Source organism: Panicum hallii, chromosome 9, assembly GCF_002211085.1.
Source record: "Panicum hallii strain FIL2 chromosome 9, PHallii_v3.1, whole genome shotgun sequence".
Lineage (NCBI taxonomy): Eukaryota > Viridiplantae > Streptophyta > Magnoliopsida > Poales > Poaceae > Panicum > Panicum hallii.
In genome coordinates this window covers 56,203,414-56,217,456 of record NC_038050.1, presented here as the reverse complement: position 1 = coordinate 56,217,456, position 14,043 = coordinate 56,203,414, and the positions used below count along the sequence as shown (strand labels likewise).

Below are 14,043 nucleotides of genomic sequence, written 5' to 3'. Positions count from 1 at the left end.
AGTACTATGCTCAGTGTTTCCACTAGGCGTAGATATGGGTGGACTGGTGCTAGGTAATCTAGAAGCACTGGAAATCGGATTAGTTTTAGGGTTGGCTTTCGAAGCGGTCTTAGCAGGCAAGCGCAATCTTTCCCTAGGTGGTGGACGGCCTCCTGGCGATGCCATGGCTGCCTGCTGCCTAGTCAATCTGGTAGGCGTGCACGGTGGTAGCTGGTTTGCATCCTTAGGTGGTGGACGGCCTCCAGGCGATGCCATGGCTGCCTGTTGCCTAGTCAATCTGGTAGGCGTGCACGGTGGTAGCTGGTTTGCATCCTTAGGTGGTGGACGGCCTCCAGGCGATGCCATGGCTGCCTGTTGCCTAGTCAATCTGGTAGGCGTGCACGGTGGCAACTGGTTTGCATCCCTAGGTGGTGGACGGCCTGCAGGCAATGCCATGGCTGCCTGTTGCCTAGTCAATCTGGTAGGCGTGCACGGTGGCAGCTGGTTTGCATCCCTAGGTGGTGGACGGCCTCGAGTAGGCCTGGCTGCCTGTTTCCTAGTAAATTTGGTAGGCGAGCACGGTGGCAGCTGGTTTGCAGCCGGCATATGTGCCGTCTTTTGCTTCTTAGTGCGAGTTCCTGGAACCATCGCTCGTACCTGCCAAGAGAAACATGCATCTTATCGATTAAGGATAATGAGTGAAGTACATTAAATGACTACAATGAAGTACATGATTGAAAAAGACTAACTACATACTTGTTAATTGGCCTAGTAATGCATCTCACCTCAGTATTATCCTCATGTTTTAGGTCATCATCGTAGTCATCATCACTGTCACATTGGTTATCAATGTCAGAGGATGGGTCATATTCATTGTCAGACTCTATTGTCTTCCCCATGCACTTTTCCTTTTTCGAAAAAACATCTCTAACATCCTGAGCTAGTATTGGAATACCCAGAGACGCAAAAATTTCCTGGACCTCCCTTACCCTTTCATCCCTTTCCAGCTCGTACTGAGTTTTTTTCATTTCTTACTTAGTTTCATGAAACGGACAGAGAGCAGAAACTGGATTCAGTTTCTGTAAAAGAGATGCAAAAGAACTAACAAATCAGTATTCTTTAAAATGTTAGGAAGAAGAAAAAATAACAATTAACAGAATGTAAGATTACCAAGCAATGGAGGAGAAGGGGGAACTAACAAATCATGATTCATTAACTCATTTGCAGGCAACAGCTTCAGTATTCAGACTGTAACTTTTCTGAACATTTCTAGACTGCAATTACCACCCCGACCGACGCTCGCTCAGAGGCCCACCCGCACGCCGAGCTCAGACCGCCCTGCTCTGCCTGCCCGCATGCACTGGCCTCACGCCCGGGTCCGCCCACCCCCACGCCCTGGCCTCACACCAGAGGCCACCTGCTCCGCCCGCCCGCACATCGAGATCCGCCGCCCGCCCTGGCGTCCCGCCGAGATCCGCCACCCGCCGCGCTCCACCAGGCCGCCCCCCAAGCTCGGCCTACCCGCCCGCAACGCTACACCAACCCACCCACCGCCGGCATCCGCGCTCGGCAGCCGCGGTCCGCTCACCCGGACGCTGCCCGCCCGCCGCCCGAACACCGCCCGCCGCTGTGTGGGAGTGGGGAATTTTGGGGAACGATTCGAAATGGCCAAGTTCCACTTCTGTTCGGGGATCATGTTATAATTAACAAACAATGACGTACAGAAAATGTCACAAAAAACCACTTCATATCGTCATTAAAACCATAACAGACGATCGGCTACTCTGGTTGACATTTTGTGACGACACCGGGCATCTTTATGTGACCAAAAGAAGAGATTGGTCATAAATAGTTCAAGGGCTCATGAATTTATGACGACATAGATTTTGTCGTCATCTAATGTTACAATATATGACGATATTTGTCCTCGTCATGAGGACTTTTGTCATAAAAAATCATAATTCTTGTAGTGTCTTTTGGTGTCAAGGAATAATGCCCATGATAAAATAACCAAAAGTAGGTGAATGCATGAAATATCTAGTTATTTTATTACTATTTGAAACCTAACTTAAAGTACACATATATAATATTATGATGTGTGCTAACATGTAGATAATGAATGTAGGAAACAATGACTATACCAATTTTCATATTTTAGCTATAGTAAAATATACTTCATACTAGTGTCAGCAACAATTCATGGTAAATGACCTTCATTACGAAGAATTTTGTAAGTTGGTATTTTAGATAAACTTATCATATTTTTACTGAATATTAAGTTGGTATTTTAGATAAATTTATCACTTTTTACTGAATATTATAACATGTCCAGTTTTTATCTACATTGGCATTTTAGTTGTAAGCATTATATTTACTACTACCTCCGGTTGGCAATATAAACCAATTTCGGTTTGTCTTCAATCGACTCATAGTTCTTTGGTATAGGAAATTCAACATTCACTAAGATGCATGCAGAAACGCCTGTCTACACCATTTGATTAACTAAGAGTACATTCTAGGACTAGGACCTAAAATCCAAGTTCCATTAGAATCAAAAGAGAGTGTTTGGAATAAGAATACAATAAGCACTAGAGTTTCAAGTTAACATGTTGATGAAAAAACTTTTCTTACAAACCAATGAGATCAAAACTGGGAAGTCAAAATCTGGATTCATGAAGAGTCACAAAGATGTATTGGTTCAATCTTAAATTTGAGCTCAACACATGTTGAAAACATGCGGATGTGCAATTGTAGGGGAAAAACTACGGATATGGATGGAAAACCACATAGTAATTAGTGGCCAGAGTCTACCACAACGGAATAAATATTGCAAAGTATCTAGTATATTGGTACTGTGTTAGAAAATGAATAAATGGGAGAAAGAGAGAGAGAGCACACAAAGATATTCACTTTTGATTAACTGTAGGCCTTAAACTTATCTACGAACTTTTAATACTTATATATTGTTTAAATATGTATGCGTATACCTCTTAAAGTTGCTAGCCCGTGAAGTAGGATTTCTTTTTTTTTGAAATAAAAAGTAAGGGATTTCTTCATGCACAGTACCTTTCCTTGCATGAACAGTATGGCTCACACATCTTGTTGAACCTGCATGCCACTAGGCTATCTCTAACGGAAGACTCTAGACCGTTCTCTACCCTATATATGTAGAAGATTCCGTTCTCTATATGCTCCAGCAGCGTTCTCTAAATGGTTCTCTAAAATAGAGAACCCTACAGGTTTCCTCTATATATAGAGATTCTCTCTCCTTTTCTCTATTTTTTCTTTACGTTTTAAACACTGGATTAAATAAAAATAAAATATGTCCATAGCATTGAGGTATGATAAATACGTACGTACAAAAATTTGGAATAAAATATGTTTCTAATATAGGGTTTAATATATAGAGAACGAGATTTAGAGAACGTTGTTGGAGAGAAATGAGATATAGAGGAGAGAATCTTGTAGAGAAGTCTGTAAATGACGGATATAAAGAAAGATACAGAGAACGACGGTTGGAGATAGTCTAAGGATGGGATCCAGCGAACTCACCACTGCATGTTAACCTATCCCTGGGGATCTTTTGGGTAGTGGGGGACCAGATCAGTGCAATGGAAAGAAAACTGTCCCTGGATCTATCTGTTGCCCTCAGATCATCAGCGTTAACTCTTCTGGACTAAGGATAGGTATCCCTAGATTATTGCTGTGAGAATCTCTGACACGCGAATCTTCTGTTTTGGTTCATGCGAAGTGTAGAGGTGTTCTGTATCCTCGTGATGGGCTCGGCTAGGTAGCTGCTAATGCAAGCTCAATCAGTGCAGCTGCAGGCTGCAGCACGGACGAATAGTTGAGCTGAGCCAGCCAGAATGGACGAAGGACCTTCCTATGATTAATATTTAACACAGACTAGAATACAATAACACACTCTGGCAGGGGCAGACTATTGGCTGGATGGCCTGCACCTGACCAACCAAATTCCTACGTGATCCAACTCTTGGATCACTTGGTGTCTGAAACTTGAGCTAGATGGATCCAAATGCACATGCATGATTTCTTCTAAGTATAGGTAGCTACAACCAATTATTGCACAGAGAATGATTTTAAATGCATCACTGATCGAATTCTTTGCAAGGATCTTGTGCGCGCGTTTCGGTTTCTGTTCACCTCTCCACAGGAGGACCTTCCATTTCCTTTTGTTTTCTTCTTTTTCCAGTTTCCAAGATGCATGCTGTGGGATGATGACAGGATGAGTGGGATCCTTCATTCCTTCCCCTGCATCCTGCATGACCCTTAAGTTCACTCCTGCTGGGCGCTGTAGCTGAGATTTGAGAGGTCGGCACACGCAGGTATTTTATATATATATATATATATATATATATATATATATATATATATATATATATATATATATGGGTCAACCCATCCAAAGTTTCGATGTCAAGCACTCGTGTCGCTCTAGAGGCTGGTGGCCGGGTACCGGATGTCCATCGGAAATGGACACCTTTGTCCGCTGAGAGCGGCGAAATTGGACGCACGCATGCCGTGAAAACTTAGCGATGGCTTTGCCACTGGGAGCTTGTGTTGCCTGTATCTCGTTCAGAATGTGACACACACGCACGCACGCACGCACGCACGCACGCACGCACAAGACTTTAGCCGTGTAGGAGTAGTATGCATTTCTTTCCCTTTCCACTCATCAAAATCCTATGTTTCATGTGACATGCGTGCAAATGTGGAGGAGCTTCGTTCTAAAGATGATAGTGTTGAATTGCAGTTGGCTGAAGATCGAGTGGAAGTTAACGCTCTACCGTCCAATGTGCTTCGAGTCTCCCAAAAGCGTCTCCTTTTCTGACCCGGCGTGCCCAGCTAGCAGTTCACAGCAGTCCGTCGTCCACCGATCTGGCTAGTAGTTGAGTACCGGCAGAGCTTTTGCCATCCTCCACTAATTTTCACCAGCAAAGCTCAATAATTCAACGGGTGCTACCAGAGTCATGGGAAGGAAGGAAGGTAGGAATGGTCGGAGGGAGATGCTGATTTCCCCAAATAGCTCACTGGTTTACCATAATCTAATGGGTTCCGCCTGACCTAGTAGCTAGCTTCCTTAGCTTGGCAGAGGCTGGGGGACAATGGAGTGGAGGAGGATCTCTCTCGGATCCCAGACGAGCCCGAATCTCGACGCGAGGATGCACCGGCGCTGGCCTATAAAAGCCGGCGGCCCGGGCAAGCTCAGACATCCACCAGCGAGTAGAGCGGGCAGCATCGCGCGCCGATCGATCGCGAGCCCCACCACCACCCAACCCCTTGATTGCTTTGCCGCCGCGAGCTCGAGCCTCCTCGTCACCGCGCCCCCACCTGCCCGGCCTTGGCTGCCTGCTCTGCTCTGTCGATCTCGAGGGCGACATGGCCTCTGTTCTGCCCGAGACCGCGTCGGACGGCAAGGCCCTGACGGACGCCTGGGACTACAAGGGCCGCCCGGCCAGCCGCGCCTCCACCGGCGGATGGGGCTGCGCCGCCATGATCCTAGGTACTCTAAGTCTCTAACTTACCTTCCATTTCGCTTCCACGGACACGGCACATGACCTGTGCCGTGCCCATTCTCTGTTCGTGCCGTCCATGCATGCGTGGAACTGACTTCGGTTCGGTGTCGTGATCGAAGGCGCGGAGCTGTTCGAGCGGATGACGACGCTGGGCATCGCGGTGAACCTGGTGCCGTACATGACGGGCACCATGCACCTCGGCAATGCCGCCGCCGCCAACACCGTCACCAATTTCATCGGCACCTCCTTCATGCTCTGCCTCCTCGGCGGCTTCGTCGCCGACAGCTACCTCGGCCGCTACCTCACCATCGCCATCTTCACCGCCATCCAGGCCACGGTTCGTCGTCTGCCGCCGGCGCGACCAGTGCATCCTCCCAGTTTCACAACCGCGTGACACCTGGCTGATTGTTGACTATGGCGCGCGTGTACGCTGCAGGGCGTGATGATCCTGACCATATCGACGGCGGCTCCGGGCCTGCGCCCGCCGCCGTGCGCGGACGCCAAGGGCGCGAGCCCCGACTGCGTGGCGGCCAACGGGACCCAGCTCGGGGTGCTGTACCTGGGCCTGTACCTGACGGCGCTGGGCACGGGCGGGCTCAAGTCGAGCGTGTCCGGGTTCGGGTCGGACCAGTTCGACGAGTCGCACGACGGCGAGCGCGGCAAGATGCTGCGCTTCTTCAACTGGTTCTACTTCTTCGTGAGCATCGGCGCGCTGCTGGCCGTCACGGTGCTGGTGTACGTGCAGGACAACGTGGGCCGGCGCTGGGGCTACGGCGTCTGCGCCGCCGGCATCCTCGTCGGGCTCGCCGTGTTCCTGGCGGGCACCAGGAGGTACCGGTTCAAGAAGCTGGTGGGGAGCCCGCTGACCCAGGTGGCCGCCGTGACGGCCGCCGCCTGGCGCAAGCGCGCGCTGCCGGTGCCGTCCGACCCGGACATGCTCTACGACGTGGACGACGCGGCCGCCGCCGGCGCCGACGTCAAGGGGAAGCAGAAGCTGCCCCACAGCAAGGAATGCCGGTAAGGATTACTGATGCTCACTTCACTACGAATTACTAGCCAATAGTACTTGCCAGTAAGGTGATCGATAGATATTTACGCAGTAGAGTAGCAACGATGACTTAATTAGCCCTGAAACAGTTGGAATGATCGAATTGGTTCAGTTAGCTGCAGACTTTTCCAAACATTAGTGGTCAGCACATTGGGGATGAATCCCCGCCTTGCATTGCGTGGATGACCCTGTTCGACAAGTTATAGGAAAGGAGACGCGTCTCATCCTATCCTGTTGTGTTCCTGTCAACTTGATGACACCGTACCCCAGAAATACAATCTATCTAGGCGTGTCAGATACTAGCAGCAGGCCAGGTTATCATTTGGGTCCTCGCTCATCATTGATGCCAAGCTAAGCTTGTCGACGGTAGTGTCAGCTGGTCCACCGCAACATTCGCATCCCCATCGCATCACAAAATAATTGTGCCGAAACCAATCACACATGCACATACGTTTTATCCGTATGGACGCGTATCACCACTGTGTACTTTTTAGGATGGTCCGGTATCTATTGTGCTAGGGGGCCGAGGGGATGACTGATGAGGGATGGAATCGGCAGCGTTGCCGGCTCGATGCGTGTGTGGATGCAGACATGCATGGATGCGTGCATGGCCTGGACCCGCAGATACATGATGTAAATGTAGAAGGGGACATTGTGCATAGCCACTGCCAATTCTATCGCCACGGGCCGTGATCGGTCGTGAACTCGTGCTCGACCTCAGCTTCTCACTTCTGGCGCCTACCCACCACTTGCACGTACGGCCCACTGTACATGTGGCACCCTCTGTCCCGTACTTGCTCATGTCACAAGATATTGTTGGCAAAAGAATCTGCTAAAGCTAGCTAGCTAGTAGAACCAGCTTAGAATCCATGATTCGGAAAGTAGCCCAAGGTGGATTTCATAGTATATACACCTGCCTTTGGGCTAGAATTACGTTACTTCCTTTCAAAAAAAAAGAATCACGTTACTTGCAAATAGAGCAAGGAAGAGACAGCGGTCAACAGCCCAACCACCACATAGCTCGCACATCATCACGTTGACACGAACTAAAACAGATCCTGAAGATCCATCGCTCGATCGGTCTAAAAGCCAGCTTGTTTAGTCTCCCAACAGATTCTTTGCCTCGCGGAGATCAGCTAGGAAAGGACGCCAGGCAGCCAAGCCAGCGGCCGGCCGGTGCCGGTGGGAGTGGAAACCTGCCGGCCCCCTGCATGCCGCCCACGGGTCGCGGCACTGCCCAATCACATGCCCGCGCGCGCGCAGGCGCAGGGTTGTTCACGGGCCACGCTGCAAGTACCTTCGCTCGGAACTTCTCCCCCGTGCTGAGTGCTGACCAGCAGATTCGCCACGCCCGCATCGGCGTCACCTGGTGCAGTTCATTTCGCGACCGACTCGTGACCTGATGCACACGCACGCATTGTGATTATTCGTGTCAGGATTATCTAGTTTCTGACATACGAGACGTACGCATATATACATGCAGGTTCCTTGACCACGCGGCGATCGTCGACGGCGAGTCGCCGGCGGCGGCGAGCATGTGGAGGCTGTGCACGCGGACGGACGTGGAGGAGGTGAAGCAGGTGGTGCGGATGCTGCCCATCTGGGCCACCACCATCATGTTCTGGACCATCCACGCGCAGATGACCACCTTCTCGGTGGCGCAGGCCGAGCTCATGGACCGCGGCGTCGGCGGCTCGGGCTTCCTCATCCCCGCGGGCTCCCTCACCGTCTTCCTCATCGGCTCCATCCTCCTCACCGTGCCCATCTACGACCGCCTCCTCGCGCCCGTGGTCAAGCGCCTCACGGGCAACCCTCACGGCCTCACCCCGCTCCAGCGGGTCTTCATCGGCCTCTTCCTCTCCATCGCCGGCATGGCCGTGGCCGCGATCGTCGAGCGCCACCGCCAGACCACCTCCGAGCGCGGCGTCACCATCACCGTGTTCCTGCTCATGCCGCAGTTCGTGCTCGTAGGCGCCGGCGAGGCCTTCACGTACATGGGCCAGCTCGCCTTCTTCCTGCGCGAGTGCCCCAAGGGCATGAAGACCATGAGCACGGGGCTCTTCCTCAGCACCTGCGCGATCGGCTTCTTCTTCAGCACGCTGCTCGTCACCATCGTCGATAAGGTCACGGGCCACGGCGGTCACGGGGGATGGCTCGCGGACAACCTCAATGACGGCAGACTCGATTACTTCTACTGGTTGCTCTCCGTGATCAGCGCCATCAACCTCGTCCTCTACACGCTCGCCGCCAGGGGATACGTCTACAAGGACAAGCGCCTGGCCGACGCCGGCATCGAGCTCGCCGATGAGGAGGCCATTGCCGTCGGCCACTGAGACAGCCACTCACTCTCCTGCTGCATGTTGGAAGTTGGATGCATGCACGCGTCCTTGTACAACCTGCCGCTCTCCCTTTTTTTTTCCTTTTTTTTCTTAGGGGTGTGCGTATGAGAGAATGGATGTGACGGCTTCTCTCATTGAGTTTGCATGCAGTGTACATGTAGAGCTACACAGTTGTTTGATAAGTAACAAAACTACAGCAAGTAAGTTTTGTGAGATTGAGTCAATGCAACCAACGATTTTAGGGTTGTTGTGGCGGAATTTGTCCATACAGTATTTTAGATTTACTCTATGTCGGATTTGTACTCCGGCAAGTCCAACCGGATTATGCTTAGGTAGTAGATTTGTAGGTGAGAGAGATTGCAAGGCTAAGAATTTGATGGTAATATAAGACGCAAGGCTTTTTAGACAGGTTCGAACCGTGTCACAGCACGTTCTAAGGATAAAACCGAATGCATAACTATTTGTATATCAGGATTAAGTTATATACATATAGTGATTTCATAACTGAATAATCAGTAACAATATCACGAAAAAGGAATTAAAATGATTAAGAACATCATCAAAGTTATACAGCTTATCCTGAAAACAAAGACTTCAAACTTCACAGGCAATCGGCCGGGGATTGCGTAGGCCTGGAACTTAGCATCATCTTCACGAGACTTCACATCAACTTTATCTTCTAAGCAGCAATTACAACAAGCGTGAGTGCATTTATAGTTGATACTCAACAAGTGTTGAAAATTATATGACATGAAGGCCAAAATCAAGAAAAGACTGACTGGCTTATTGCGATAAACAATCTTAGCTGGTCAAATTTTATTACCACCTCATTACTAAGGTATAAGTATATACCAACCCACGTTAAAAGAAACAGAACAGGTATAACAGAAGCATAACCATAACCACAAACATGGTCCACGATTTAATTCATCTTCAAGTTCATTAATCATGTGAGGGTTCAAGCCGCTCGTAACCGTGAGCACAACTGATATATCCATTTTCACTCTGTAGAGGTTGTACACTTTACCCATAATTCGTGTCTCCCATGTTGCCCGAGTTCGCGAGCCTCTTAAACACTTCCGAGGTGAGTGGCTAGGTATTCACTACGAGGTCTTTATAAATATTCCCTAACTTATGACAATCCGTTAAGGTTTCAAATCAAAGAGGTCATAACTCTCCCTAATGAGGAAGACGCCTTAACCAGGATCATATCATAACCTCAAGAAGACCGAGCTATACCCCGATGATGCAACCCCTCTTGCCCTATCGGTAAGATTATCATAAGCTAAAGTTTCTAATTAATTAGTCAAGACCAGAGCCATGTAGTATTGTGGTTGTACTGTTTTTCTAGGCAATTCTCCATATTCCAATTAAAGTAATGATCTTATAATTAATAACAAAAAGTAACCAAGAACATGAAGTAAAACAGGTGTATAACATCATCATTGTTGTCATCACAGTTATAAATTATTCTCAAACCAGAACCAGTTATAGACAGAAGCTACCCAACATAAAGATAAGACCCAGATTAGTAAGAAATAATCATAAAGACTAGGCATATCCTTAATTAGGATCTATTTGGGTAAGACACATGCATGCATATAGAAAGTTATATTTATTATAATTATTATGACAAAAGTATGATCAAGGAACACTTGTTTTTTTCCAAAGAATAGCTGCTCAGGGTTTTCAAGTCTTGTTCTTGAAACTCTTATTCTTCAAAACTCTTCGATCGTGCTTCTTCTAACATCAAACGAGCATCGAACCGAAACACAACAACAAACAAACAAGAAGAACTAAGAACAACACACCAAACAAAAGAAAAGCTTTAAAAGAGCGTACTAAAAGATAGAACTCGTTGCTACTGTCACGAGAGCGCAAGAAACACGGAAGACGGAGCTACGGTTGAAAAAGAAACCACTATCGAAAGATTTGTCTTATAAAAGAAAATAAACAACTATAAACTTCATTTATTTTATTTATAAAATAAATATAAAAGATATTTGAAAGAAATATCCGAAATTATAATTAACTCATATTATATTTTGCATTTGTAAAAACAAAGTAGAATTTAGTCCAATTTTATTTATACTATGTATAAGTTATACTAATTAAATAATTAATTAGAAAGAAGACTTGTGAGAACATCTAATTCATGTTGAACTAATAAATAAAAATTAGAAAACATTTATGTTGGTATTAATTATGTTAACATTAATTAAGAAAGCCGAGGTAAAGACTTGATTGAATTTTATTTAGAAAAACTACATAAGAGAACATTAATTAAATTAAATCTATATTTAATTTTAAAATAGGAACTATGATACAACGAGACTATTTAACTGAAGTTTACGCTAAAAGAAAACTAACCAACAAAAACGGGTCAAAATGGATCTAAAACGACGATTCTACGGAATAAATAAGGTTTGAGAGACCTAGTCACGATTAAATGTAGATTTTAGGGGCTAGCTGCTGATTTTTACATCCAGAAAACTAAGATCTATATTAGGGTTAGATCTAAAAGGATCATGGAAGGTGCTAGACTGAAAAAATTTAATCTATCGGGAGGTTTCTGCAAATTTCGCAAGATAGAAAAAACCAAAAATTACAGGATTCATCAGCTGCAAATGTCGGCCATCTCCCCGGCTGGCGCACAGAACCTCGCTGCCGGCCAAAATTTTGGCGATTTAGGGTACAAGAGAGAGCGGGGAGAAAGAAAGAGGATGATGAGGGGAATCCGTTTTACCGCTTACCCATGGCGGGGATGCACCATAGCGGCCGAAATCAACAGTGAGAAGCGGCGGCGGCTTCTGTTTTCTCGGCGGCGCTTCAGGAGAGGGGCCAACGCATGGGACGTGATATTTGGTGCAGGGGCGTGAGAGGGTGATGCATTAGGGATGCGACGAGTGGTGCAGGGGCCGCAGGTAGGGGGACTCGGTGGAGACCGGGAGGGATGGTAGTGCTGGCTGCCTTCTCGGCGCGGCAGCACTGCGCGAGAGACGCATGCAGGAGGCCGATGCAGAGGATCACGGGAGGAGGGAGGTGTCATCAAGCAAGGGAAGCCCAAGATACCGGAGGCACTTGGAGTTTTTGTGTCGACTATAGATATCTTAATGCTCTTACTGTTAGAGGACAGTACCCTATTCCTATTTTTGAATAGTTGACGGATGAGTTATCTCGAGCCAGTTGGTTTTCTATACTTGACTTGTGGGCTGGGTATCACCAAATCAGACTAAAGCTGAGGAAGAGTACATGACATCATTTCAGACTCATAGTGGACATTTTGAGTTTAGAGTAATGGCTTTTGGTTTAACTGGGGTCTAGGCACCTTTCAAGGAGCAATGAACACAGTTTTGGCTCCTTTACTAAGTGTGTGGTTGTCTTCTTTGATGATATATTAGTATACAACACTTCTTTTGGGGATCATATCATACATCTCAAGCAAGTGTTGTCCTTACTGGCTGCTGGACAGTGGCATATGAAGTTGTCCAAGTGTTATTTTGCCCAAAGACAGATCTCATATCTTGGTCATGTGATCAGTGAACACGGAGTGGCCAAGACACATCAAAGGTAGAATCTTTATTGAGTTGGCCTCCACCATCTAATGTCAAAGAACTAAGAAGCTTCTTGGGCCTAGCTGGCTATTAGAGGAGGTTTGTCCGACATTTTGCTGTCATATCTAAACCACTTACTGACTTGCTAAAAAAGAATAGCTTGTTTGTCTGGAATGACGATCAGAGGGTTGCTTTCTCAACTTTACAACAAGCGTTAGTGTCTGCCCCTGTGCTTGCCCTCCCCAATTTCAACAAACCATTCTGCATAGAAACTGATGCTTGTCAAAATGGAGTGGGTGCTGTTTTGCTTCAGGAAGGTCATCCGCTAGCATTCATTAGCAGACCTGTGGGGCCCAAAACTCAAGGGTTGTCCGCCTATGAGGAGGAATATTTAGCTATTTTGATGGCTGTAGAACAGTGGAGAACATATTTGCTACATCAGAAATTTGTCATCTTCACTGATCCAAAGAGCTTGATACATTTGAATGAACAGAGGCTCAATACTGCCTGGCAACAGAAGGTTTTTACTAAGCTCTTGGGGCTGCAGTACAGAATAGTGTACAAAAAGGGAGCCGACAGTAGAGTGGCAGATGTATTGTCAAGGAGAGCTCATGATTCAGTAACTTGTATGGCCATATCTGCTGCTGTGCCTCAATGGTGTGAGGAAATATTGAACTGTTACTCCACTGACTTGCAAGCACAACAACTCCTTTCTAAGTTAGCATTGTCTGCTGATGATGTGCCTCACTATTCCTTGGATGGTGGTCTCATTAAGTTTAAGAACAGAATATGGCTGGGCACCAATTCTGTTCTGCACATCAAAGTCTTACAGGCACTGTATGGGTCGGCCATTGGGGGGCATTCAGGTATCCCAGTAACATACAGGAGAGTTAAACAATTGTTTGCTTGGCTGGGATTAAAGAGGTACGTGCAGGAGTTTGTTTCTTCTTGTCAGATTTGCCAACAAGCTAAAGCTGGGCGTGTGAAATATTCTGGCCTATTAGAGCCATTGCCGGTTCCCAAGTCAGCTTGGCAAATAGTCTCAATGGATTTTGTTGAAGGCTTACCTAGGTCTGCTGGCAAGAATTCTATATTGGTGGTTGTTGACAAGTTCTCTAAGTTCAGCCACTTCATTCCCTTGAGTCATCCATTTTCAGCTGCTGCCATAGCTAAAGTATTCCTATAGAATGTGCACAGACTGCACGGTATGCCATTGTCCATCATATCTAATAGAGACAAGGTGTTTATAGTCTATTCTGGCAGGAATTATTCAGGTTGCCTAATGTTCAGTTGAGGATGAGCTCTGCATATCATCCTCAAATGGATGGGCAAACAGAACGGGTGAACCAGTGCCTAAAGCAGTTTTTGAGATGTTTTGTGGATGCTTGTCCATCCAAATGGGTTGAATGGATTTTTCTAGCAGAGTTTTGGTACAATACAACTTGGCATTCTGCTCTGAAGATATCTCCTTTTGAGGTTCTATAAGGCCATACACCATACCATTTTGGGATTACTCCATCAGCTGCTTGTACTGTCCCTGACTTGGAGTCTTGGTTGCAAGAGAGGCAGACCATGAACAATCTTAT

At 47.1% G+C, this 14,043-nt stretch overlaps 1 protein-coding gene across 1 annotated transcript; it reads left to right on the top strand.

Moving 5' to 3' along the window:
* Positions 1 to 5,200: 5,200 nt before the first annotated feature.
* On the top strand, positions 5,201 to 9,127 carry LOC112872611 (protein NRT1/ PTR FAMILY 6.3-like). The gene is made up of 4 exons (XM_025935671.1): positions 5,201 to 5,503; positions 5,636 to 5,853; positions 5,953 to 6,533; positions 8,048 to 9,127. Exons 1-4 carry the CDS (start codon positions 5,380 to 5,382, stop codon positions 8,895 to 8,897), a joined length of 1,773 nt encoding a protein of 590 aa, XP_025791456.1. The 5' UTR covers positions 5,201 to 5,379; the 3' UTR covers positions 8,898 to 9,127.
* The last annotated feature ends 4,916 nt before the right edge of the window (positions 9,128 to 14,043 follow it).

What these genes read in the sequence shown, in the direction of transcription:
- LOC112872611 (XM_025935671.1), top strand. Translation starts at nt 5,380, where the DNA reads ATGGCCTCTGTTCTGCCCGAGACCGCGTCGGACGGCAAGGCCCTGACG. An exon ending in CTGCGCCGCCATGATCCTAG is followed by an intron (nt 5,504 to 5,635) that starts GTACTCTAAGTC and finishes TCGTGATCGAAG; the next exon opens with GCGCGGAGCTGTTCGAGCGG. An exon ending in CCCCACAGCAAGGAATGCCG is followed by an intron (nt 6,534 to 8,047) that starts GTAAGGATTACT and finishes ATATACATGCAG; the next exon opens with GTTCCTTGACCACGCGGCGA.